Raw genomic sequence first — 26,573 nt, 5'->3', positions numbered from 1 at the left:
AGAAGATATGCAAATGGAAAATAAGCATATAAAAAGATACTTAACATCATATACTTTAAGGAATTGCAGATTAAACCAGTGAAAAATTTCACACTAAAAAATTATCTGACAAAACCAAATGCTGACAAATATGTAGAACAACAGGAACTCCTTTGTTGCTGATGGGAGTGCAAAGTTGTACTGCCATCTTGGAACACAGTTTGGCAGTTTTGGGGTTTTTTTTTTTTTTGTTTTTTTTTTTTTTTAAAGACATTTATTTGAGAGAGAGCATGCAAGCGGGAAGGGCAGAAGGAGAGGGAGAATCCCAGGTGGATTTGGGGGTGATCACAAAGTGTGATGCAGGGCTCTGTCCCACAGCCCTAAGATCACAACCCAATCTGAAACCAAGAGTTAGTCACTTAACTGACTGCACCACCAGACACCACTGGCAGTTTCTTATAAAACTAAATAAACTTGGTCTTTTCATACAATCCAGCAGATACGCTCTTTTTTTTTTTTTTTTAAAGATTTTATTTATTCATTAGACACAGAGAGATCACAAGTAGGCAGAGAGGCAGGCAGAGAGAGAGAGAGAGGAGGAAGCAGGCTCCCCGCGGAGCAGAGAACCCGATGCGGGACTCGATCCCAGGACCCTGAGATCATGACCTGAGCTGAAGGCAGCGGCTTAACCCACTGAGCCACCCAGGCGCCCCAGCAGATACGCTCTTAGGTGTTTATCCAGCTGTGTTGAAAATTATGTCTGCACAAAAATCTGAGCATGAATGTTTGTAGTTGCTTTATTCATAATTACCAAAACTTTGAAGCAACCAAGATATGGTAAATGGACAAATTATGATACTTTCATACAATGGAATATTACTCAGTAAAGAAGAAGAAATGACCCATCAAACCACACGAAAGAATGAAGGAACATATATATTCTTTCATTCTATTCTACTATGCATATATATATATATATAAGGAGGCAGTGTATGAACACTACATAATTTATGATTCTAGCTCTGTTCTGGAAAAGGCAAAACTGTAAAGACAGAGAAAAGATCACTGGTTGTCAGGGGTTAAAGTGAGGTAAAATAAGATGGATAGGTGAAACAGGAGATTTTAAGCCAGTGAAGCTATTTGGTGTGATACTTTAATGGTAGATACAGGAGGTTATGCATTTGGCAAACCCCATAGAACTTTATAACATAAAAATTGTTTTTTTTTTTTTTTCAAAAATTGAATTTTAATGTCAACTATGAACTTTAGGTAATGTGTCAGTGTTATGAGTTGTAACAAATGTACCACACTAATGCAGAATGTTAATAGGAGAAACTATATGGGAGAGGTTTATAAGAACTTCAGTACTGTTACCTCAATTTTTCTGTAAACTCAAAAATGTTATAAAAGTCTATTAAGTGTTTAAGAATCACTTTTTGTTTGTTGGCATCTTTGGTTCTAATAAATACATGTAAAAATAACTAGTGTCCATCAATAGGAGATTGGCTTAATGAACTATTTACCTCCATACTTGGAAGTATTGTATCTATAGCCATTAAAATCAAGTTATATGTGTTTTATATAAAATGAAATCATTTCTTAAAGGCTTAAAGTAGTCTACAGGATGTGTGTTGTATTTTAATTGAAACTAATGTTCAGGTTACAGATAATGTGTGTGGTAGATACTCTTTTGAAACACACACACTCCTCAGCATACACCTTTTGGGCAGGATTTGTAAGAATTTTTTTTTTTTAGGATTTGTAAGAATTAATGGTAGTTACCACTGAGAAGTGGAACTGAAGACTTAGGGGTTAGTAATGAGGCTTATTCAATTTTTTAAAATTCTAGCCAACCTTTGTACCTAATTTTAAATGCAAGTTTTTTTAAGGGTGTCTTTCTTTTCTGTCCCTGTTTAGTAATAGACCTTTTCCCAACTTCTCATGTTTCTTGTCTCCATTAAATCTCCTTTGTTTTATTCAGGCTAGCCTTATTGTTCCATATGTGTGGGAGGGTTTTTGTATATTTTCATTTCAGACAGTACACTGCTAGCATACAGAATACAGCTAATTTTTGTATGTTGATCTTTTATCTTGCGGTCTTGTTGAATTAATTTATTTGTTCCGATTGTTTTATTGTAATATTCTTAGGATTTTCTGTCTATAAAATGTCATCTGCAGAGGTATATATATATATATATAGAGAGAGAGAGAGAGAGATAGGTCCCCCTCTCTCTCTCTCTCTCTCTCTCTCTATATATATATATATATATATATATATATATATATGGCAAGAAGTGGCAAGAGTTATCATCCTTGGGGCACCTGGCTTGCGAAGTCAGTTAAGCTGTCAAGTCATGATCCCAGGGTCCGTTCAAGCTCCGAGTTGGGCTCCCTGTTCAGTGTGGAGCCTGCTTCTCCCTCTCCTCCCCACTTGTGCTTTCTGTCTCTATTTCTCTCTCTCTCTAAGTAAATAAAATCTTTAAAAAAAAAAAAAGAGTGAACATCCTTGCTTTTTCCTTGCTTTTAATGGAAAAGCTTTTAGTGTGTCACCATTAAATATAATATTAGCTGTATAAGTTTTGTAGATACACTTAACAGATTGAGGACTATCCAATGTATTTCTAATTTATTGTGCTTTTTTTTTTTAAATGAAAGTGTGTTGCATTTGGTCGAGTGCTTTTTCTGTGCCTGTTGAGATCATGTGGTTTCTGACCTTTTTTCTGTTAAAACATTGTATTAGATTGATTGATTTATGTTAAATCAACCTGCATTCCTTGGTTATATTGCACATGATCATGTACATAATTCTTTTTACATGTTGCCCAATTTGGTTTGCTAATATTTTGTTCAGGATTCTAGCAGTCATTTTTATAAGGAAAAATAGTCTATAGTTTTCATTTTTTTGTGATTGTATTTGACTGGTTTTAGTATCAGAGTAATACTGGTATCATAGATTGAGCTAGGAAGTCATCCTTCCTTTTCTTCCTTTCTTTTTTGGAAAAGTTTGTAAAAGATTGGTATTAATTCTTAACCTTTAGTAAAATTCACTAGTGAAGTCATCTTTTTGGTTAGTTTATTTTTTGCCTGTTACTTACCAGTTCTTATGGCCATAATGTTATTGGTTGCCTGTAGTTTTTTGACAGACACTCCTGAGAAGGGGTTTTTGTATTGTGTGAGCTTCAGTTCTTGTCAAAGAGATGGTCTTGCAAGTGGGGTCTTCCATGGAATTAACCAGCAGGTCAAATAATAACAATACTCTGGCAATGAGACTTTGAAAGAGCTCCATCCCCTTTCTGTTTCCTCAGGTGGCTGCTAGGCTTCCGGCTTTTACCGACTATCTTTCAAGGCTACCATACTCTAGAGAGAAGTGTTTGGGACTACAAGAAGTTAAAATGCCATAATGCTATGTGTTCTTACTGAGAATCAGTCATTTTTCTTGGTAAATGTCCTTGGGTTGTTGCATGGCTTTGGTAAATTTCCCTAGTGTTGAAAAAGTTGATTCTGAGAATTTATGCCAGTTTCTTCGTTGCTTTTAGGGAAGAGAGGATTTTCAGACGTTCTTACCCTCTCTCTCTTTACTGATGTCACCTCTATAGCTTAATCTTTATTTCAAAATTGACATTATAGCTAAGAGTGGAATATTTAGGTCAGTTCAAGGGGGTCATCACTGACTTGATTCTGGAAGTGCTAATTTAGGGTCTCATCTAAATGTATGTTGTTTTCTTGGTTTTTGTAAAAGTTATATTTTTTACATTTATTCTGTTTTCTATTGGATAGCTATGATTAAACAATGTAACTGTTGGCCATTCATCCCAACAGATTGGGAAAATAGTCCAGGATTTTTTTTTCCTTTTTTTTTTTTTTCTTCCCCCAAAATGGACATCAAGGAAAGGGAATTTTAACTTCTGCTATTTCTGTGTATGTCTTTGTACTAATTGGCATCTGGCAGTTATATGCCCTCATGCTACAAACTATTTCTTATTAGCAATCTATTAGGAAATAATATATTTCAGTTGTAGATCCTTAGTGTAATTATATTGTCTTCTGGTTCACCTAGGTATCAAATAAAGGTGCTCAAATCTAGTAGAAAAAGACTGTGTAGGCTCTTTTATACCTTCTACTAATGAACTTTTGTTACTATAAAGGGGTCATTTCAAACTTCTTTAGCAATGAGACCTTTTTTTAAGATTTAGTTATTTCTTTTAGAGAGAGGGAGAGCATGTGACCACAAGTAGGGGGAGGGGCTGAGGGGGGAAGGAGAGTGATAATCAGATTCCATGCTGAGCAGGGAGCCTGTTGTGGGGCTCAAGCCCATTACCCAGAGGTCATGACTTAGCCAAAGTGAAAAGCTAGCTGTTCAACAGCCAGCTACCCAGAAACACCAGCGGTGATACCTTTTTTAAATAAATGAATTCTCACATGAAATTCCAGTATGTCAAATGCATACAAGTGGTGTTTTCTATTTCCGGTAATGACTATATCATTTTTGGCTCTCACCAGTTTTCTTTCCAGGTGGTTCCAGAGGCACTCTTTCAGAACTGAAGAATATTCTAGAACACAGCCTAAAATTTATTCCAAAATTCATCTTTATATGTGGGGAGGCTGATGTGTTACTATTTTGTTTCATTTATCCTGGCAGAATTCTAAAGTATACTTTAGCAGTTATGTTGAATAAGATGAAAATCACCCTCACGTTCATGATCTTATCCATTTATTTTTATCAATTCCTATCAATTCCAATTCTTTCTCCAAAAGAGAAGCCAAAAACACTTAATTGTGCTTAACCAGAATCTTCTTTTTTTTTCTGATTTTGTGGATTCTTCAGCCTTCTTGTTGCTAGAACTTAGAGAAGATGTCAGGTAAAAAAAAGAGCCAAGGTTATTACTAACATAGATTGCAGCCTTTTTTATTCCTTAGAGACCCAGTTTCAAAAATTTTTCACTTGCTTTTTACTATCTCTTATGTAAAGTTCATATGGTAGAAGGAAATGTATTCTACCAATTACAATGCTTAATACATTACTTCCCAGAAATATTATTAAGGTGACAGTATCTTCATTGCTGTTAATACTTTCTATTTCAGAAATAGTAGCAGTTATATAGACTTTTCTGGGCCATGGTATAAGATATAGATAGATAGATAGATAGATAGATAGATAGATATAGATAGATATACACACACATACAAACACACACAAAACATGTTGACAAAAACTGTAAATTATATGCTTGTGTGTGCATGTGTATATGTGTGTGTGTATATACCTCTGTGTGTGTGTGTGTGTGTGTGTGTGTGTGTTTATATAAAAATTCCATGGGAAATGTTCCAAGTTCCCTTTTTTAATAACAGGTTTATATAACTTGATGAGTTTCATGGGTTTGGTTTTTTATGTATGTATGTATGTAAGTCTTAATTTAGTTATCAGTTATCTTTGAAGTTTATATTTCATTGCAACTGAATATAAACCTTTTATATGGCCTAGCAGAGTCTCATTTGTTTACTTACTAATTAAGACTTTTAAATACTTTGTCTCTTTTGTGTATGTGTTTTCAAACAGTCTCATAATGAAAATTTAGATGACAAATATCTAAGATTATATACTAAATTAAAATAGACATTAGATCATTGTCATATGCTTGCAACTCATATTGAGCAAAATGGTTTTGTGCTTTTAATATCAACTTCTAGAACTGTATTTTAATGATTTTTTTTTTACTTTTAGATCATTTGGGGAATATTTTTCATCTTAGTTGCATTGCTGTTTATAATTTCTCTCTTCCTGTCAAAGTAAGTATAGTATACATATTTTCCAAAGCACACATCCTGTGATGATGTACATTTTCCATACTTGATTCCATTAGTAGCCTATTCATCTTTAGCTGTTTTACTTGAAGTTTTCTACAGCATTAACTCAAAGAATGACTAAAAAGGTGCAATAATAGTGTTTCTTTGTTCTATTTCAGTTGAGCGGTATCTGTAAGATATTTAAGTGAGGTTTAATTTGTTACCTGTGGTTTTCTTTGACTCTGTTGAATCTGCATGCTTAACTTATGATATTTTTTCTAAGTTAATTGAAAATATGCCAGTATAACATGTAAATTCACTATCATTTTTGTTGTTTTAGTTTGGATAAAGCCCTTCATTCAGCTGGAATAGATTCTGGTTTTATAATTTTTGGAGCTAACTTGAGTAATCCACTGAATATGCTTTTGCCTGTACTACAAACAGTGAGTAAACAACAACAACAACAAAAAAAAACATTTTATTCTTCAGCCAACATTGTCATTCTGTCAAGTTACTATATTAACAAACTAGTAATACTTGGCATTATAGGCTGTGCCCTCTGCTGATTTGGCTCTTCATTCATGTGTAATTTCCACATTGATATATTACTTTAATGATTATATTGATAAATTGCTGAACTCTTACACATAATTTGATATGGGATATAACACCTAATGAACTTTTCCAATGCCTATTTTTAATTTTTAATAAAGTCTTTTATTCCATATATAAGTATAATTTTAGTTTAATTCATTATAGGATTTTCCTTAGGATAATGAGTACTAAGCAATTTAGTAACAGTTTAGTAATTGTTTTTTGGAGGATTCTTTTCTTTTGTATTATCATAATAGCCTGATCAAAATCAGGGTTGATATTTTAAACATTTGTCAAATATGAATAATGAAGATTGAGTTAATTTTATATGACTTCTAAACCCCTGTGAATTTTGTGTATTAAATTTGTGTATTTATTTGTTTATGTATTAAATTAAATTTTATTTTTTCAGGTGTTTCCTCTTGATTATATTCTTATAACAATTATTATTATGTACTTTATTTTTACTTCAATGGCGGGAATTCGAAATATTGGCATATGGTTCTTTTGGGTTAGAGTAAGTATAACAATATTGTTTTCATAATTTTGTACATAATCTCCATTACTATGTTAACTTAGATTTATAATATGAATTTGTAAATATCTTGATATTAAAAGGAAACACTAGCTTTTTCACTTCACATTAGCATAAAGGTGCTTTTCATCCAAGTGGTGGTTTTTAAATGGGCAGGTTTACTTCTTGCATACATTTGGCTATGCTGGTGATATTTGCAGTCGGTGAAACTAGTGGGTGCCTGATTTATTTCACTTAGCATAATCTCCTCCAGTTTCATCCACGTCAATGCAAATGGTGGTTATTCAACCTTTCTGATGGCTGAGTAGTAGTCCATTGTATATATGGACCACATCTTCTTTATCCTTTCATCTGTTGAAGGGCATCTTGGCTCCTTCCACAGTAAAAAACAACAACAACAAACAACCAAAAAACCAGTGGGTGCTACTGGTGTCTAATGGATAGAAACCCTAAACATTCTGGATTGTACAGGGCAGCCATCCATAACAAAGACTTATCCAGCCCAAAATGTCAATAATGCCAAGGTTGAGAAAACCTAGTCTGGAAGTCACATTATTTTCCTCAGTGTTTGGCTGCATGAAAACACATTGAAGTATAAATGAATACACCGTAGCTCTCAAGATTACCCTTACTCTACTAGAAGTTAAAATTGCTATATGATTGGAGAAGGATTATTTTCTTCTTACTCTCATTTTGAGATAAATTAAGAATTTCAAGGGGCACCTGGGTGGCTCAGTCAGTTAAGCATCTACCTTCAGCTCAGGTCATGATCTCCAGGTCCTAGGATTGAGCCCCGCATCAGGCTTCTGCTCAGGGGGGTCTGCTTTTCCTTCTCCCTGCTCATGTTCTCTCTCCCTCTCTCTTTTAAATAAATACATAAATAAATCTTTAAAAAAAATTTTTTTTTCAAAATGAAGATGATTGGACTGGAGATTACTTCCACCTGGGAGTAAAAGAAAAACCAGTTAACTAATAAAAGCTGAACTAATAAAAGATTTCCCATGAAAATTTTTTAAAAATCTAGCATTGCTTTTTAGTTCAAAAATGTCAAGTCCAACATCACTGTATTGTTCTTGGCTTCTTCCTCATGACTGTAATATGGCTGCTGCAGCTCCATTTATTTTGTTCATGCTCCATTAAAAAAACACTTTCCCAGAAGTCCCCAGCAGACTTCTTTCCTTTCAGTGTTTAATATTTTATCACTGTTAGTTATGACTAGATGTAAGGGAAACTGGGAAGTGTCAATTTTTAGGTGTTCTTATTGTCATCCCATCCAGAACTGAAGTTCTTCTACTCTCTGTTCTACTAACATCTTTTAATAAAATAGGGTGGTGATTTCTTAGTTGCTAAAATAAAAATGTGCTCTTGCCATTGAAATGAAGCAAGTCCCTTGGCTTATTGTATTTGTTATCATGTTTTAGTTTTCCTTTATTGTAAATATATAATGAAAATATTTGTAGTCAGATTGATATAAATTGTGATAAACTAGAACTTATACAGAGTATAATAGGAGGATGTCATGAGTATTTCATAGAAATGAGTATTTATAAATGTATGACATGTCTGTTCTTGTGCAGTAATATGTAAAACCACAAATATATTACTAATACAAATAGTTTAAACTCCTTCCTCTAATCTTCAGATAGCATTAGTGATAGTTCATAATTCTTCTTAGCTCTATAAACTTCTAATAGATGCTATTACATAATAAGTTTAGAAGATTTGCCTGGAAACAAACCAGGTGAATACTGTATATATTCTCTAAGTCTTGAGTTTTTCATGGATCATTTATAGAATCCTTTGAATATAGATGCTTTGCTGTGATTTTTAAATAAACATGAATGTAAAACTAAAAGCTTTGCAGAGAAAAAATTGTCAATCTCATAATCATTTGAAATGATTAAGAATTTTTAATATTTATTTAAGAAAAAGAAATGGTTGGTTGAGCTGTATTCATTACCTCTAACACAAAAGCAGAACTTAGTGCCTTACAAATAAAGCATATTGCTGAAATACTGTTACTGTCTTTTTTTCTTTCCAGCTATATAAAATTAGAAGAGGTAGAACCAGGCCTCAGGCCCTCTTATTTCTTTGCATGATACTTCTGCTTATTGTCCTTCACACTAGCTACATGATTTATAGTCTTGCTCCCCAATATGTCATGTATGGAAGCCAAAATTACTTAATAGAGGTAAGTACAAAATGTTTAACTTCATTATTTTGATATTTTAAAGAGAGTGGTATTTAAAACCAAATTTTAATGTGTGAAGGTTGGCATAAGATAATAGCTCATCAGATCAAGTTGAATATCACTAAAATGGGTTTTTCGCTCTCATTTTTGAGCATATTTATATCTGTTTTATTCAAGGTTTTTGTTTTAATAACTGCACTGAATTTTATTATTATAGTTCCTTAAATGGATCCCATGATGTTAAGCTACTTAACTTTATCACAGCACTTTATTAAAACTCACAGTATTTTCTCTAAAATACTGTTTTAAGTAGTTTTATTAATATGGCTCCCCAAAAGTTTTGATGAGCAAAGTATGTCTGGTCACCAGTACTGTGAATCCCACAGGAGATTCTTTAAAAAATATTTTATTTGTAGTGTTACAAAGGAAAGCAGTGACATACAAGAGAAACCCCTTACAGCAGTCAGTGGGTTTTTCAGCAGAAACTTTATCGGCCAGAAGGGAGCAGCATGATAAATTCCAAGTGCCAAAAGGAAAAAATCTATAGCCAAGAATACTCTATCCAGGAAGGCTTCCATTTAGGATACAAGGAGAAAGATAGAATTTCCCAGAAAAACAAATGTTAGAAGCAAAACCAGCTACGTCTTTGTCATACACAATGCCATCAGCCTGTGGGTCCCACATTCACAGTCCAGCCGCCCTCCCGCCTGAGTCAGCATGCACGGCCTGTCCCCTGATCAATGCCAAGTCAGCATACCTTCACCTCACATTGCCAAGCACTCAAACTGGCACTCTTCCCCTCAAATTTCAGCCCCTGTGCTCAAGTCTGTGCACAAAAGGTGGCATAATTATAACAGCAGAACGAAGCATCCCAAAACAGTGGTACTGCTTCTGTGAAATGTATAATGGATAAAAGGAGTGTGCTAGGCTGAACATCTCCAACAAGCATATCAAAGAACAATACACATGGTATGATTCTGGTTAGTAAAAGAAACCAACCTGGGAAAAATAAAACAAGATGAAATCAGAGAGGGAGACAAACCATAAGAGACTCTCAAGCATAGGAAACAAACGGTTGCTGGAAGGGGGCGGGGGGTGAAGGGTTGGGATATCTGAGTGATGGACATTAAGGAGGGCACATGATATAATGAGCACTGGGTGTTGTACGGAAGTGATGAACCACTGAATTCTACCTCTGAAATTAATAATATACTATATGTTAATTAATTGAATTTAAATTAAAAAGAACCCCCCCAAATTTTTATTTGTGGGTATCTGAGCTTTCTTTCAACATGATATACTCTATGTTAATTTTTCAGAAACCAGCAGTGGCTCCTGGTTGTAACTGGACAGCTAATTTGGGGGTTTTTTGACAGTTTAAAATATTTTGACCATATCTGACTCAGTCTTTGTGTCGTTTGTTTCTTTTTCCTAAAATACCTCTCCCTCTACTTAAGAATGGAAATCAATTATGTGTTTCAGGTTCTAGTTAGAGCCTTGCTTTAATGGAGTCTTTGATTACTAATTTATTCTGTCCAGGTCACCCCTTTTTTTATACTGTATTCCTCTGTTCTTTCTTTAGTTTAACATGTAATTAGTAACAAAAATTTAACAAGCACATCAAAGTTTCCATCAGTACTATACATAATATTACCAATGGTTGAAAAATTAGTTCATTGACAAATACTAAGTAATAATGTAGGTGGAACAAATAAAAGGCACAAATTGTAATAGATGTACATGAGTAACCTGAGTTTGAAAAACACAGTACTAGAAAATCACCTGAATCCTATTTTCCATTTTTTAAATCTTTTTATTCTCTTATTGCCTTATTGTGTCCACCTAGTTCACTAGGTCATGCTTATTAAACTTTTTCCTATGAATCAATGAAGTGAGATCATGGACTTGCATGGCCAAAAGATATCCTTTTCTCGTTTCACAGTGGAAAAATAAGTAGGCTGTTTCTTTGGGAAGAAGTTCTGTTGTTCACTCCAGAATCTAAAGATTGTTGCAAAAAAGCCCTAATGTTAAAATTTACCATAAATCTTTTTCTTCTAATTGTAATCTTGTGCAAAATTTACCTTTTAGAATATTAGCTAGATGTAGTTTAATAGAAAACAGAGTATAAAATTCATAATGTGATTACTTTTTGATCCAAATATTTATTAATATGTTTACATTTTAGCCGTATTTTTGTCTTTTAGAGCAATATAACTTATGATGACCATAAAAACAATTCAGCCTTCCCCGTGCCAAAGAGATGTGATGCTGATGCCCCTGAAGGTAAGGCAGCTCTTATCACTATCTTAGAATTTATAACTCTATGAGGAAAGAGTTGGCTTGCATTTTTCTGTGTTAATCATTTGATGCATCTGTTCTAATATGTGGTGATAAAGGAACTTTCAGCAGGAATAAATTGGTAAGTCTTTTAGCAGGAATAAATTGGTAAGTCTTTTCAATAGAATTTCTTTGTGATCTATTGATTTCCAGTAGGGAAAGGGCCATTATAAATTAGTTACTTACCAAGTAACAAAAGGTAGTTCTTATTATTACATTTAGTAATATAATAAGAAATCACTCTTAAATAACTGTCTTTTTCCTTGAAAAACTCAAAATAGTTTTGATGGAACCTGTAATTCTTAGGACCAAGACCAAAAGTACCTATGACTTAGAACTTTTCATTTATACACGTCTAGTTATTTTACTTAATAATAATATTGTTAATTATAATAGCAGTTCACTTTTAAGAACATATAACTGTGTTCCAGGCACTATGCTAAGATTTCATATGTATTCTGAGAAAAACTCTGTGATCCTACGCTTTTAACCTCTGTTTTTTTAGAGAATTTTTTTTCTTCTTTCTGTTCATTAAGGTGATTTTTTTCTTTTGAGTATTATTCTTTCCCTGATTAAGGGTTCCAGGCTCATTCTATCAGAATTTGCAGTTCTTTTCTTCTTCTTCTTTTTTTTTTTTTTTGTTTGTTTAAGATTTTATTTATTTGATAGAGAGCACAAGCAGAGAGAGCATCAGAGGGAGTTGCAGAGGGAGAGGTAGAAGCAGGCTCTCCACTGAGCAGGGAGACCGCTCAGTCCCAGGACACTGGGATCATAACCTGAGCAGAAGGCAGACTTAAAACCAACTGAGCCACCCAGGCACCCCTGCAATTTTTTCCCTACTCTTATCTTCAAAATGCTTTTATATTAGGATGAGTAATGTGTCAGATACAGTAAATTTCTTCATAAATCACGCATGGGTACCATTATATAAAGATACATTCTGAGTTTTTTAGTAGGGTCAACTACAGACTGTGATGGAGTAATAGGAAGAGTAAGCATGGAATACAGAGATAGCCCAGAAGAGAAAGTAATTACCTCTACCTGGAGGAGATCACTGTGCAGTGGTAGTCAAAAGAAGGGTTTTTGGAAAAGTGACATCAGAGCTGCATTTAAAGGTTAAAGAAGAATTTATCTGCTGTGTGCATCAAGGGAAGTTGTTCTGAGCAGAGGAACAAAATACACAAATAAAATTGTCTTAAACTATTTTATGGGTATGTGTTTAAAGAATTTAAAACATTGTTACTGTTTTGTATTTTAAATTACAGGCATAGGAGGTTGGAGGGAGGGAGGAAGTGAGATTGAAGAGTTAGGAGTCAGATTGCAAAATGTTTTAGAAAGTAACTAAAGAGTCAATGAAGGGATTTTTTGTTTGTTCTGTTTTTTCAGTGAAGGGTTTTAAACTAGAAAGTATAAGTTATGATCTGGTTTATTGTCAGTAACATAATGATAACAGTTATATAGAGCCTGGATTTGGGACCAAAGCATAGAAATCAGATGGGAGACATAGCCAGAAGGAGCTATCACAGTAATCCAGGAGAGATGGTAGAAGCCTGAATTAAGCAGTGGTCATGAGCATATGAAATGAAGAAAGACATTCAGGGGCTAATTAAGAGAATTTCTGATTGTTTGGATCCAGAGCAATTTTGAGAAAGACAGTAGATTCTAGAATGACCCTGTAGTTACTGAGTACTTTGGTAAATTTTGGTATCAGTGCACTGAGATAAAAATACTTAGATTAGAGAAAATTGTAAGAAATGATTAGTTGACCTGAGATATCTCCAGAACATTGAGTTGGAGGTTTCATAGGCAGTTAAATGTTTATGTAAGGAGAAGAGAGTGAGTGAAAGGAGCACAGAGACTGGACCTCAGAAAAAGTGTTTATGAGAGGAAGAGGATAAAGAAGGTACAGAGGAGAAGACTAACAAAAAGTGAGAAAAGGGCACCTGGGTGGCTCAGTGGGTTAAGCCTCTACTTTGGGGCACTTGGGTGGCTCAGTGGGTTAAGGCCTCTGCCTTTGGCTTAGGTCATGATCCCAGGGTCGCGGGATCGAGGCCCGCATCGGGCTCTCTGCTCAATGGGGAGCCTGCTTCCTCCTCTCTCTCTCTGCCTGCCTCTCTGCCTATTTGTGATCTGTCTGTCAATAAATAAAAATCTTTAAAAAAATAAAAATTTTAAAAAGTGAGAAAAATGTTGATGAATAGAAATCTAATTGCATTGACTAAAAATGCATTTAAGTCATTGACTGAGTTTATATTAATTTTCACAGAAATTCTTCATAGAGATTGAGAGAAATTAGGCAGAAACTTTTGTTTCTCTTTTTTTTCTTTTCTTTCTTTTTTTTTTTTTTTTTTTAAATAGATTAGGAGAGACTTCAGGGATGATGGGATGAAACTAATGGAACAGGAGAAGCTGGAAAATATCAGAAGGGGTGAATGATGGGACAATACCCAGTTCTAGAGGAGAGAGTATTAAGAACATCCAAGACAGGGTGCTTTAGATAAAATGAAGGGTACCTGCTTCTCTAGGTTGTAAGGAAAGAACCAAGAATATGGACTCAGATAGTAATTTCTTAGTGAGAGTGGACAGGAAGTTGTCATTTGTATCTGATTGTCTTAGTTTGCTGTGAAGTGTGAGTTCATGTCACGTGCTGAAAATTGAGGCCGTTGGGCACATAATTAAGGAAAGTGGCAAAAGTTTTTGATAGGTCATAGAAGTTAATAAAGAGGGAAAATAAATCAGTGATAGATAAATATGTCAGGGAACAGAGATGAAATAATCAATTTGTGGTTTTGTTGAACAGATCTGTACAACCAGTGTGATTATTCTCCATCAATGCTTAGTTGTCTAGGGAGGGTAGTTTGAAGGATTAAATAAATGCAAAGTAAAAGACAGGCTAAGAGTGACAGAATAAAGTGACCAACCACAGAGCCTGGGATGCATAAGAAAATAAGAGAAGAGACTAAAACAGGGATAAAAGAACAAAATAGAGAAGAGATGGGAAAACAAATCCAGTGAGACATCTTTTGTCACCTAAAGAAATAATTATAAAATATTTCTAGTTTAAATAAATATGACTTTCCGGTTCTCCTTTTGTGATGACTTTAGTCCCAGATTTTTATTCTTTGAAATGTACACACACATCACATCATAAACAGAGTGGATAGTTGAAATGCTTTGGATTGTCATTTTTAGCTAAGTGAAAATAGAATGAAAAATTACTGCTGAGTTGATTTGTAATTTTTTTTTTTTTGAGCTAAGAAGGCATTGACCCTAAATATCTAAAATAGATTCTGCTTTAAAAGTTCTTATGGCACTATTGAAATCTTAATAGGAAAAATAAATAAAAACAAAATAAGATTTCAAAATTACGTTGCACTGGTAAAAGGAATTCAGATGCTCCTGTACTGCTGAACTGAGTGAATTTGTGTATTATAACTCAATAAGCTTCAGTCAGATGATATACTTGACCATAATTTTTTATGAATCCTATTTAGCATTTTCTTTTTCAGTCTGACCTCATTTACAGTAGTTAAAATGACTCTCTCTGAACTGTTGAATATTTTTCTTAAATATTTCAGTTGACTTATCCTTTGAAATGTTACTTTGCAGTACAAAACATACCCTTTAGGTTTATGAATCTGATTAATTTTTCTTAACCTTTTTTTTATTCTCTAGCTCATCCTTATGTTCTTGGCAGAAATATCATTGATCTGGCGTAGTAGGGTAGATTCTTTTAAATAAAAATAGTGATGGAGAAAGATGGGCAGATTAGGACAAGAGATTTGATACGTAAGGGTGGGGATTGTGTGGATGTATAATTACAGGCTGGTGTGACTGCATCCATTTGAACACAAACTTGGAAATCTCAGCATACAGAGAAAAAAAAAACTCTTATTTTGAAATTTTGTTGGGCACATTTGACTAGAGTAGATGGTACTATTATATAAATACACCATAAGGCACTTGATGGCACTTTTGTTATACGTCTGTTGCAAATAACAGAATCTTAAAGCGTGAGCTTTAGATTTAGAAGCAAAAATTACAATGTTATACTTAAAATTATTTCTGAGAAAAGATAATCTCCCTGGAAAGATATTAAAGTGGCAGTTTCTAAAAATACATATATGAATCTCTTACCAGTCAGTATATTTTAGAGACTATTTTCCTTAAGTAATACTGTGTTCATATATGGGATAGTCTCGCACTTATTAAGCATATAGAAAATAATACTGACACCCTAGTTTTTTCAAAAGAGAATCATTCATCTAAAAATAGTTAGGTTTTTCTATTTAAAATAATCTCTTCAGAATAGAATAGTTGAGCAGATTTATGAGGAATACCTATCATACTATGTTTATAAAGTTCTCCTAAAGTGACAGTATTATATAATTTACCTTGACAGGTAGTGCATTGTTTACATGTTTAAAGTGAGTCAACTCGGGGCACCTGGGTGGCTCAGTGGGTTTAGCCGCTGCCTTCGGCTCAGGTATGATCTCAGGGTCCTGGGATCGAGTCCCACATCGGGCTCTCTGCTCAGCAGGGAGCCTGCTTCCCTTCCTCTCTCTCTCTGCCTGCCTCTCTGCCTACTTGTGATCTCTCTCTTTCTCTCTCTGTCAAATAAATAAATAAATAAATCTTTAAAAAAAAAAAATAAAGTGAGTCAACTCAGCAAATCAGATATCAAGTTTTGAATTTTGTATGCCATTGTGGCAAAAAAGGATCTTTGCATTCCAGTTTTATATTCTTTAATTGCTATTTAATCTAACAAGCATTAATACACAATTTATGTGTTAATGTGACTAAAACAGTTAAACACAGAATTATGACAAGTAACATAAATTTACATAAATACTTGAATCAAAATAGGAAGATGAGAGCGCATTGTCCCTTAATGGATAAAGACAGTAGGCATTTTGAGTACTACTGGGGTAGATTTTGGAAAAATGTCAGAGAAACACATATACCTATTATATGTATCTCTGCCATTGAATAGCATACAGCCTAATGGACTTGGATATGAAAATAAATAATTGTAATAGAAGGAAAAGTAAGTGTCAAGCTATAAAGAAATGATAGACAAAGTGCTGTGGGAAAGTAAGAGGGGATAATGATTTATTCTGCCCAGGGGCCAGTATAACATTTCAGCTGGGCCCAAAAGCGTAAGTTAAATAAATGTAAATGAGCAACAACAACAAAAAATTGGAGGATATTCCAAGCAGAGAAGGCACCTGCATTAACAAGGCCTAAAGACATAAATATATTTGGCATGTTACAGTAACAATAAATTATGGCAGGAGCATTGAATATGCTCTGGTGAGGGATGAAGGAAGATAATATGTTTCCAAATGACTATTTTTAAAAATCCATGAACCCCAAGTCTTACTTGCGCTGTTCTATTTAATTCTCTTTTCTTGACATAAATTTGTGTTGTCTTACTTAGAACTGGAAATGAAGTGATCTGTATAAGTCAAACTTGATTTTTGTTATTAGGTTATTCTGATTAAGTATATTGTTTATATATATAGCCGGTCTTAACTAATCAGATGATCTATATAGTTTTGATTTTAGCTTTAGGATATAATTTTACTAGGACAAATGGTTAAGATGACTCAAGTTAGCTGGTGATGCTAAAATAGAAGTTGATGTGTTAAACTAAACCACATGAATTACAAAAAACTGAGCAGACTTAAAAAGCTAAAGCGAGATTATAATTATATACACTAAGTACAAAAGGAAAGTGAGAATTACTTTGAATCACTAAAGATAATGTTGGGAAAATGTTAATAAAGTAAAATGTGTATGATACTTAAGAAAGTTGTTAAACACTAAATTCTGCAGTAAACAAGCCCATCATCAAAAAATGATTCAGAATACATTCTCTATAAGTAAAACTTGTTTAGGTCTCTATGTTGCCAGCAAATAACCAGGCTGACCTATTTTCTTAGAACCTCAAGTACCTGTCTTTCTAAAAACATTTATCTAACATAGTATGTCTGGGTTAGAGAATTTTTTTCTCCCCATTTTCTCTGTGAGAATTATAGAAATGGAAATACAGGCCACAAAGAGATACATAAATTGTAAACTGTTTTAAAATATAAATTACAATGTTCAAAAACAAAAAAAACAACCTTTAGAGAGGCCATCTAACTCAGGTAATCCTCTTTATTGCAGATACAGAAACTAAAGCCCTAGAAAATGACAATTAAAAGGTGTACAGATGAGACTTGGGGCGATAATGCAAGTGTCTGGATTCCCAGTATCTTTTTTCTTTAATTTAGTTAATTAAGGTATTATGTATTATTGGTTTTAGGGGTACAGGTCTGTGATTCATCAGTCTTATATAATACCCATTGCTCATTATAACATGTATCCTCCCCAGTGTCCATCACCCAGTTACTCCATCTCTTTACCCCTGTCCTTTCCAGCAACCCTCAGTTTGTTTCCTATGATTAAGAGACTCTTATGGTTTGTCTCCCTCTCTGGTTTCATCTTTTTTTCATTTTTTCCTCTCTTCCCCTATGGTCCTCTGCCTTGTTTCTTAAATTCCACATATCATTGCGATCATACGAAAATTGTCTTTCTCTGACTTATTTTGTTTAGCATTATACCCTCTAGTTCCATCCGTTGCAAATGGCAGGATTTCTTTTTTTCTTTTTTTTTTTCCCTGATGGCTGCATCATACTCCATTCATTATGTGTGTATGTGTGTGTGTGTATGTGGTGTGTATAGACACATACCACATATATGTGTGTATATATATATGTGTGTGTGTGTGTATATATATACACACACATACACCACATCTTCTTTATCCATTCATCTCCCAATATCTTTTTATAGGTACATTCTATGTTTTGTGTTTTATTTGCATTGTCTGTCCTTTAAATTTAAAAAATAAGACTGTTACTGCTTTTTTAATGGAGATAGCCATTTGAAGCCATGAGAGAATGAAATACCTGAGAATGAAATACATTGAGAATGCAGTTTTAGCAGTTTTAGTATGGAGCTAAAGTAGTAGAGAATTAAGTGAAAAGATTTAACAAATAGTTATCTTTCCTTGATGCGGTTCTGGTTTGCGATTTTTGTCATGCTTATCTACATGGCCTTTAAAAATCCCATATATTTAATGGCACATGAATTAAAAGCATGGATGTATTACCAAAGTTGTATATCAATTTGATTTTTAGTATGAAATCATATTAAAATGCATTCAGGAGCTTGCTCTTTGGCCAGGTCTTTGAGTCTTTTTGCAAAGTTAATGTATTCTTAATTTCAGATGTCTTTTTCCTTAATTCATGCATTGAAGAAGAACATAAAGATCAGTTTTGAATAATTTTTATTTGAGAATTCCTTAAAATCCAAGTGGAGGTCTTGAGTTAGAAGTTGAGTTGGATCTAATGTTCTGGAGAAGTTTATGCTGGATTAGTCAGGGTTTGATGTGAGACTGGATGAGAGATCATCAGTAGACTGAGTATAAATGAAGAAGAAGTACAGGGACTGAGCTCTGTGACTATCCAATGGTAAGAGGTTAGAGAGAAGAGCAACCAGCGAAGAACTAAGAACGGACAAACAGTGAGGTAGGCGGAAAATTAGGCAAGGGAAGAGTGAACCATTTCAAGTGCTAGCATTTGTCATATTAAAAGAGAGAGAAAGAAACTATATTTAAATAACAGTAGGAAATGGGGGACTGTTACAATAAGGAAAACTCTCTGACCGTGAGATCTGTAATTATTTCAAGATCAGGCAGAAAAGGGTTTTTTTTGGTTGGTTGGTTTGTTTTCTAGGTAGGGAAGAGTAAATAAGCCTAGAAAGATCCAGGTGTTAGGGAGTAGGATGATCAGAGAATGTTTTTCCCTGAGGTTAGTGAAGAGGTATGTTGTTCAGGAGTGGCTGTAGGGTAGGGTAAGCCAAATTTCAGGGGTCTAGGGAAGGAGAGGAGTTTAAATTTGGGGCAAGTCAATTAATAAGCCTTTTGCTTTGATTGATCAATGTGGAAAAACAGCTGAGGTAATCTTTTTTGAAGCAGAGACTTGGAATCTAGAGAGCCTGTGTCTGGTTTATCAAAGGTAAGCATGTGGGGGACGACATCCATGAGTCTTAACCAAGTCATATGGGAAGGGGGTTTCTTTGCAGTAAATGCACACAGAGTAGAGAGATTTCTTTAATCAGGTTTCCAGAATCACAGGGCTCTGGTCAAGTTCAGCATTGTCAGGATAAATCAGGTAAGACAAGGACCAGGAAATGACTCTTGGTGGAGTTAATTGGGTGACTAACAAGAACAGTCCTTATGGGATTGTGGGGCAGAAACCTGATCGAAGCAAGTTAAAGATGGAATGGGGACTGGAGTAGCTTAGAGTTTGAAATAATTATCAAGAAAAAATAACTGCTGAGTACAGTACCAAATTTCTTGAAAGTATCAAAGTGCTGATAAGGTCTTAAGACAAAAATCTCAGTTGTTCTCAGTCATCATCATTAGACCAGCAGCATCTGGGAACTTGGGAACTTGTTAGAAATGTAAATTATTAGACCCCACCTTAAGCGTTCTGAATCAGAAACTCTAGGGATGTAACCTAGCAGTCGTGTAAATAATTGCTCCAGGAGTGGTACGTGGGTGACTCAGTCAATTAAGTGTCCAACTCTTGGTTTCAGCTCAGGTCATGATCTCAGGGGTCATGGGATGGACCCCTGGGTCGGGCTCTGTGCTCAGAGGAGAATCTGCTTGAGATTCTTTACCTCAGTCTCCCCTCCCCCCCTTCCCACTCCACACGTGCACTCTTTCTCTCTCTCTAAAATAAATAAATTAATTAAAAAAAAAAAAATCTCTCCAAGCGATTCTGATGCTGCATTGGTCTGCGTGAAGGAAAGAAACCCAGAACAAAGTAGTAAGTAGAGTGCTGAGCTGCTTTGTTCTGAGGGTACTTACCAAATCCAGTGAGTTAAGCTTCAATTTTCACAGCCTTTTGAGGCAAAAGGAACAGAAAATAATAGAGCAGTCCTGTCCAATGAAAATACAATGTGAATCATATACATGATTTAAACATTTTTAGCAGTCCCATTAAAAGAGAAACTGATGACTTTGATTTTATTAAATGGCATTATATTTAACCTACTATATCCAAAATATTGTTTCAACATGTAACTAACATAATATTTTACTGAGATAATTTATATCCTTTGTCATACTAATCTTCAAAATCTGGTGCATATTTTGCACTTAAATAACACCATAATTCAAACTCCAAATTTTCATCATCTAAATGAAACAATTTATTAAAGTAAAATACAGTTATACCAAAGCAATAAAGTTGTTTTATGAAAAAATATTTTATACTGCTTCAGTTTTTAATTTATATTTGAATTAAAATTCAAAATAACGTTAGGAATTCAGTTCCTTAGAAGTCACATGTGAATTATTTAATAAACATGTTACTATTATATTGGACACGCAAATGTAGAGCACACATGAGTGGTGTCATCTTGTAGATGCATGTGTCCTCTTGTAAAGCTGAGCCCTTCCATCCCCCAATATTATATTACCATCTGAGGTGAATAAGTAGCAAAGTTATATTACTTGCAGAAAACTGAAGGCAAAGTTGGCCTTAATGTCAAGAACAGGAAGGTAAGAATCGCATCCATGAGAAATTGTAACTACAGAGCTACCAGCTCTTTGCAGATTTGCATTCTACATACCCATCACCAGAGTGAATTTGTTTCATTGTCATCTCAGACTGGCAGACTGGGCACAGGGCACAAGTAAATATAAAATGCTCAGCAAGGGATGTACCTTAATTCTCGGCCTCAAGGAATTCCTGCAAAGGAACACAAATGAAGACACTGGAGCCAAATATTTAAGCACACAAGGCAACAAAGCACCATGAAAGAAAGCTAGAAGAAATAGCAGGCAGCAAAAAGAGACTTACTAAGACCAGATATTGGAATTATCAACACAGATTATAGAATAGTAAGTTATGATAAAAGGAATAAGATCAGATCAGAATATTGGCAGGGAACAACAAACAGAATAAATAAAAGAAAATGTGACAGGTTTATAATGGGCCCAAATACAATATTTAGAAATGAACATACAGTTATGGGAATTAAACACCTTCAGGGAACTATAGTTTAAAACCACAGTAAGTTCTCCATACTTGAATATTAGTTGTAGAGGAAATGTAGTAACTGTCATATCTCTACATCAGAAAAACTGGGCAGTATATGTTCCAGGTGAACAAAATTACCATCGCCGAGGGGCAGTGCATGACACACCTAAGGATATGACCCTGAGAAGAACAGAGAGCATGATTGAAATCATGAAGAAATATGAGACAAAACCAAATTGACAGTTGACAAGCATGGTATAAAGTGACTAGCTTGTATGGTTTAAAAATGTCAAGATTTTCATAAAAGACAGAGAGGTTGAGAAACTGATATGGATTAGGCATGTTAACCAAAAGTAATACATGATCCTGGAGTGGATCCAATACTAGAGGATAAAACTTCTAGAAATAATACACTGGGATAAATGGCAGAGTATTTTTAAAACTGTAAAGTTTTAAAAATACAGTATCAATGTTAAAATTCTTCAGTAGCTATACTGACTGCAGTTATGCAAGAGAATATCCTGCTTAAAAAAATGATGAAATATTAAGTCACAATGTATGGTTCAGAAAACATAAGTGTGTATATATTGAGAGAATGATAAAAGGGGGGGGGAACCACATGAGACCTGCTGTACACCACCAAATGACAGCTTTTTTAAAAACATAGTCCCAAGTATAGGCCAAGATATGAAACTACTAAAGATAATCATTTCTAGCTCTGTTTAGGGGGTAGTAAACATTATACTATTTATATAATTTAACATTATTTTTATACTGTTAAAAATTTACACTTAAATGTTATTTTTCTTAAATTCCATAAATTTCTTAAATTTCCATAAATTTAAGTTTATATCCAGGTTCAACATGATGTATTTGCCCTACAAAATGACAGAACACATTTTGAACGTAAAAGTTAGTGAATTCCCTAAGCAATTTAGAATAGAAGGTATAACTTTTTATGAAAGTGAGTTAATCTTTCTTGTTTATTTTTAATTTTGAATCTGCTACAAAATAATTCATCTCTCATATTTTCCTGTCACTTCTGGTATAAATTTCTAGCATCAGATAAACCTTGATTTAATTATAGACCTATTCAGTCATGTAAAATGAGTTATTCTTTGGCTAGGTTTACAGAATGTATTCCTATTGAGGCTCTATGCAGAAGGACAGTTTATATCCACAAAGAACATATTAAAAACGCTTCAAAAATTAAACCTCTTCTCTAAAGGCACATAGTACTTTAAAACTTACTGAAGAATTTTTTCATATTTTTAATAATCCAGTAAGTGCAAAGATTATATTCTATATTTGGTAATATAATCCAACTGCTTTAAACAATTTAAGATTTTTCTATAAATTTATCACCTATTTTTAATGATAGAACAATTTTTACATTTTCTTATGTGAAGCTTTTGCTTTGAAAGCTATGAGCTGTGGGGCGCCTGGGTGGCTCAGTGGTTTAAGCCTCTGCCTTCGGCTCAGGTCATGATCTCAGGGTCCTGGGATCGAGCCCCACATCGGGCTCTCTGCTCGGCGGGGAGCCTGCTTCCCCCTCTCTCTCTGCCTGCCTTCTGTCTACTTGTGATCTCTCTCTGTCTATCAAATAAATAAATAAAAATCTTTAAAAAAAAAAAAAAAAAAAAAAAAAAAAAGAAAGCTATGAGCTGAAACAGGTGAATTTTTTTTTAACTAAAGTGGTTTCTGATGATGATGTCAGCAACCTAGCCTTCTTTCTGAAAAAAAGCTTTCTTTCTGAAAACTTTGCAAATTTATTCTTTTAACTCTAGCATATTGTCCACTACAGAGTATCATATTTTAACAGTACATGATAGACTGCCTAAAGTCCAAACTATTCCCAAATGCTCATCAATAAATTTTAAACTATTTTTAATCTCATAAAAGGTAGAAAACTGACACAATATAATGTGCTAATGTTTAGTAATTCTGGGCACAGAAATTTTTCCCTATCCCTGTATTAAATAATACTGAGAAAAAAATAGTTAATCTGCTTCCTTCAGGAAATGCTCCTGACCATGAAACTACCAAAATAGCTTTGTTGCTCAGTAGGACTTACTTCAAGACTTCTCATTTCATTATATCCACTAATCCAAAACTTATAATCATAGATTTAGACCAGATCTACCCTGTTCCTCACCTTTAAAGACCTTGATTAAAGTGGTCCAGCCCATTCCAATCCCTTAAATGTTTATAAATATCCTATTTTTCTCTTTCTTGTTTTCCCTTACTATACTTAGTCTAATAAATTTAGCTTTGCTAGTTGACAATAAATCTAATCACGCTGAATAATTTAAGGAGGTTTAATAATTTAATCAGTAGATTCAGAATCTTAAATCTGTTCTTATTTTCTGCCTGCTGGTTTACCTATATGGAAATGCATATCCTGCCAGTGCCTCAAACCTCAAGTCTAAGACTGAACTCCTTTTCTTCCCTCTTCTACTTTTCCCACCTGTCACCATCATGTCATGGGGTGGGAGATGTTGTCCTATTCCTTTTCTGTGCCCACAACTACTTTCTCAATTGGAAGTCTTGAAATCATATTCACATTTTTTTGCCCTTTGAATAGCTAACCAGTTCCCAAGTCCCACTGATAGAAATAGCAAACAAAAAGAAACAACTGGATGATTATTCATCAGTGAGAATACTTAAAATAACATTACATACAATGTAATGATATAGTTTTATTTTTCAATATAGAAAAATATATACTATATGATGGTATATGATAGTATGATGGTAGGTAGAACAGTGTATCTATTACCTCATTTTTGTTGCACATAAACACATTAGAAGTCTGGCTGCTTTCTCAAGGAAATGAAATTTGGAGTAAAGACAGGAAGTGAATATTTACTCTTTTTTAATAAATAGATTTTATTCTATAATTTAAAAACCTTGTTAAGCCTTTTTAAGGATAAAAAAAATGACATAAAATAGTGGCATACATTTACCATGTACATACTGGTTTTAGAGAAGACTTTTTTGTCCCATTTTTATTGAAATGTGGGAGTAGGTTGGGTAGTTACTGAGACTTTGAAAAATTTAATTCTGGAATTCTTAGTACTGACATTTCCCCCAGGTTATTGAATTTTTTTTTTTCCTACTTGAGCTTCTAAGGTTCCAGGAAATTTTATTTAGAGGGCTAGGTTACTAAGCATTACTGCTCAGTGCTCTTTACATGATCACTAACAGTGGATTTTTTACCCACTCACCCATTCTTAGGTCTGTAAGCCAAAAAAAAAAAGAGGAGAGAGAGAAAAAAAAAATGGAAAAAAACCTTTTTCAGGAGACGTTTATTTCTGTTTAAAAACCAGTGTTATTAAAGGAGTTACTATTCTAGTTGACATTTGATGTTTGATTTATATAATTATAAATAAAATGCACATTTTAAGGAAAGCCAGTCTTAATAGTCTGAAAATGAAGTTGCTCAAGAGATTTCATTAGAAAGTAAGCCTTAAGGCTGAGTTCAAAAAAAGGACACTGCTGTTTTGTGATGACAGTATTTGTTAATGTCTCCTGTGGTGCTGTGTGCCCACTTGGGTGGTCCATAAATATAATTTGAAATAAAATGGTACCAGACTCTTATTGTGGTGATTTAGAAGGCCAATTTGAATACGGACTATCAATTTAACACCTTCTACCGTATTTTGGGTGAAGCTAATTAACTTTAACTTTCTGGAATTTTGTCACTAAATAAGAAGATCCAATTCAGGATTCAAGCAGTGGCCTTTAAAACACATACACACACACAACTGTATATAGTCTTTTTGTTTTATAGTCTGAAAATTTGGGGGTTGGGATGAGAAAGTTAAGCATAGTTAGATTTATTCTATAAGACAAAGATTTAGTCCATAAGATCAAGATAAATCAACTCTTAGAATAGTGATAATTTTGATAGCCTTTTTAAAGAAATTTACATGATTTTTTTGAGGAATACAACATTAATAGCTATTACAGTTCATATACTTTTAGAAGATACTGACATATATTTAACTGAGAATCATTGTCCTATTTGTCTTGAAATTCTAAGGTAAATTTATAGATGTCTTAATTTCTAGGATTCCATATGGTCATTTAGTTTTACTACCTATTATTCCTGTGTTTTTTTCATTTAACAAGTGTTTATTAATGTCCACTGTGTGTCAGGCACTATTCTAGGTGCTAGTGATTTAACAGTGACCAAACAGTCCTATATTCCTGTCCCCATGAAGCTTACTTAGTAGAAGGAGATAAGTATATCAAGTGGTATTAGGGAGAAAAAGTGCTAAAGGAGAGTAAGTGGTGGCCAGAAGTAGAGATGATTTAAAATTTTGAGTAGAAAGGAAATTCTTACTAAGAAGCTGTGATTTGAGCAAAAAGCCTTTCAGCAAGTAAGGAGCAAAGGCAGCTATCTGGGGAAGACTGCCTTAGAACAGAAGTAACAGCAAGTGCAGAGTGGATGTATGCTAGAGGAAGTAGAGGAAAAACGAACAGTCAAGTGTAAGGACTTTAGCTTTTACTTTCAGATGCAAGATTGTGAGCAGAAGAATGACATTATATACTCATGGGATCATTTAATTAGTGTATTGCATATGGACCAGGGCTTGGCATACTTTTTCTGTAAAGGGATATAAGATAGCAAAGGGGTGTCTGGGTGGCTCAGTGGGTTAAGCCTCTGCGTTTGGCTTGGGTCATGATCTCAGAGTCCTGGCATCGAGCCCCACTGTGGGTTCTCTGCTCAGCAGGGAGTCTGCTTCCCCTCTCCCCCACTTACCTCTCCACCCACTTGTGATCTCTGTTAAATAAATAATAAAAAATTTCAAAAAATCTTTTAAAAAAAAGGATAAGATAGCAAATATTTTAGGTGTTGTGAGACACACTGTTCAACTCTGCCCTTGCAGTATAAAAGCTGCCATAGACAGTACATTCTGGATGGCTGTGGCCATGTTCCAATAAAACTTACAAAAACAGCTGATGGGCTACATGTAACCCTTGGATTATAATTTGCCAATCCTTGAGATATAGACCATAATAAACCCAAGGACAAAAATGGGTTGAG

The 26,573-nt window shown here is 34.2% G+C and overlaps 1 protein-coding gene across 1 annotated transcript in view; it reads left to right on the top strand.

The window, feature by feature from the left end:
- Positions 1 to 26,573, top strand: part of LMBRD1 (LMBR1 domain containing 1) — a 133,404-nt gene that overhangs the window by 92,556 nt on the left and 14,275 nt on the right. Inside the window, exons 10-14 of the mRNA XM_032340379.1 lie at positions 5,702 to 5,766; positions 6,104 to 6,206; positions 6,770 to 6,874; positions 8,934 to 9,083; positions 11,288 to 11,366. Coding sequence (XP_032196270.1) covers positions 5,702 to 5,766; positions 6,104 to 6,206; positions 6,770 to 6,874; positions 8,934 to 9,083; positions 11,288 to 11,366 — 502 coding nt within the window. The remainder of the gene's footprint in view (positions 1 to 5,701; positions 5,767 to 6,103; positions 6,207 to 6,769; positions 6,875 to 8,933; positions 9,084 to 11,287; positions 11,367 to 26,573) is intronic.

The sequence above is a fragment of the Mustela erminea genome, chromosome 4 (assembly GCF_009829155.1).
Source record: "Mustela erminea isolate mMusErm1 chromosome 4, mMusErm1.Pri, whole genome shotgun sequence".
NCBI lineage: Eukaryota > Metazoa > Chordata > Mammalia > Carnivora > Mustelidae > Mustela > Mustela erminea.
This window is presented reverse-complemented; position numbering and strand designations above follow the sequence as displayed.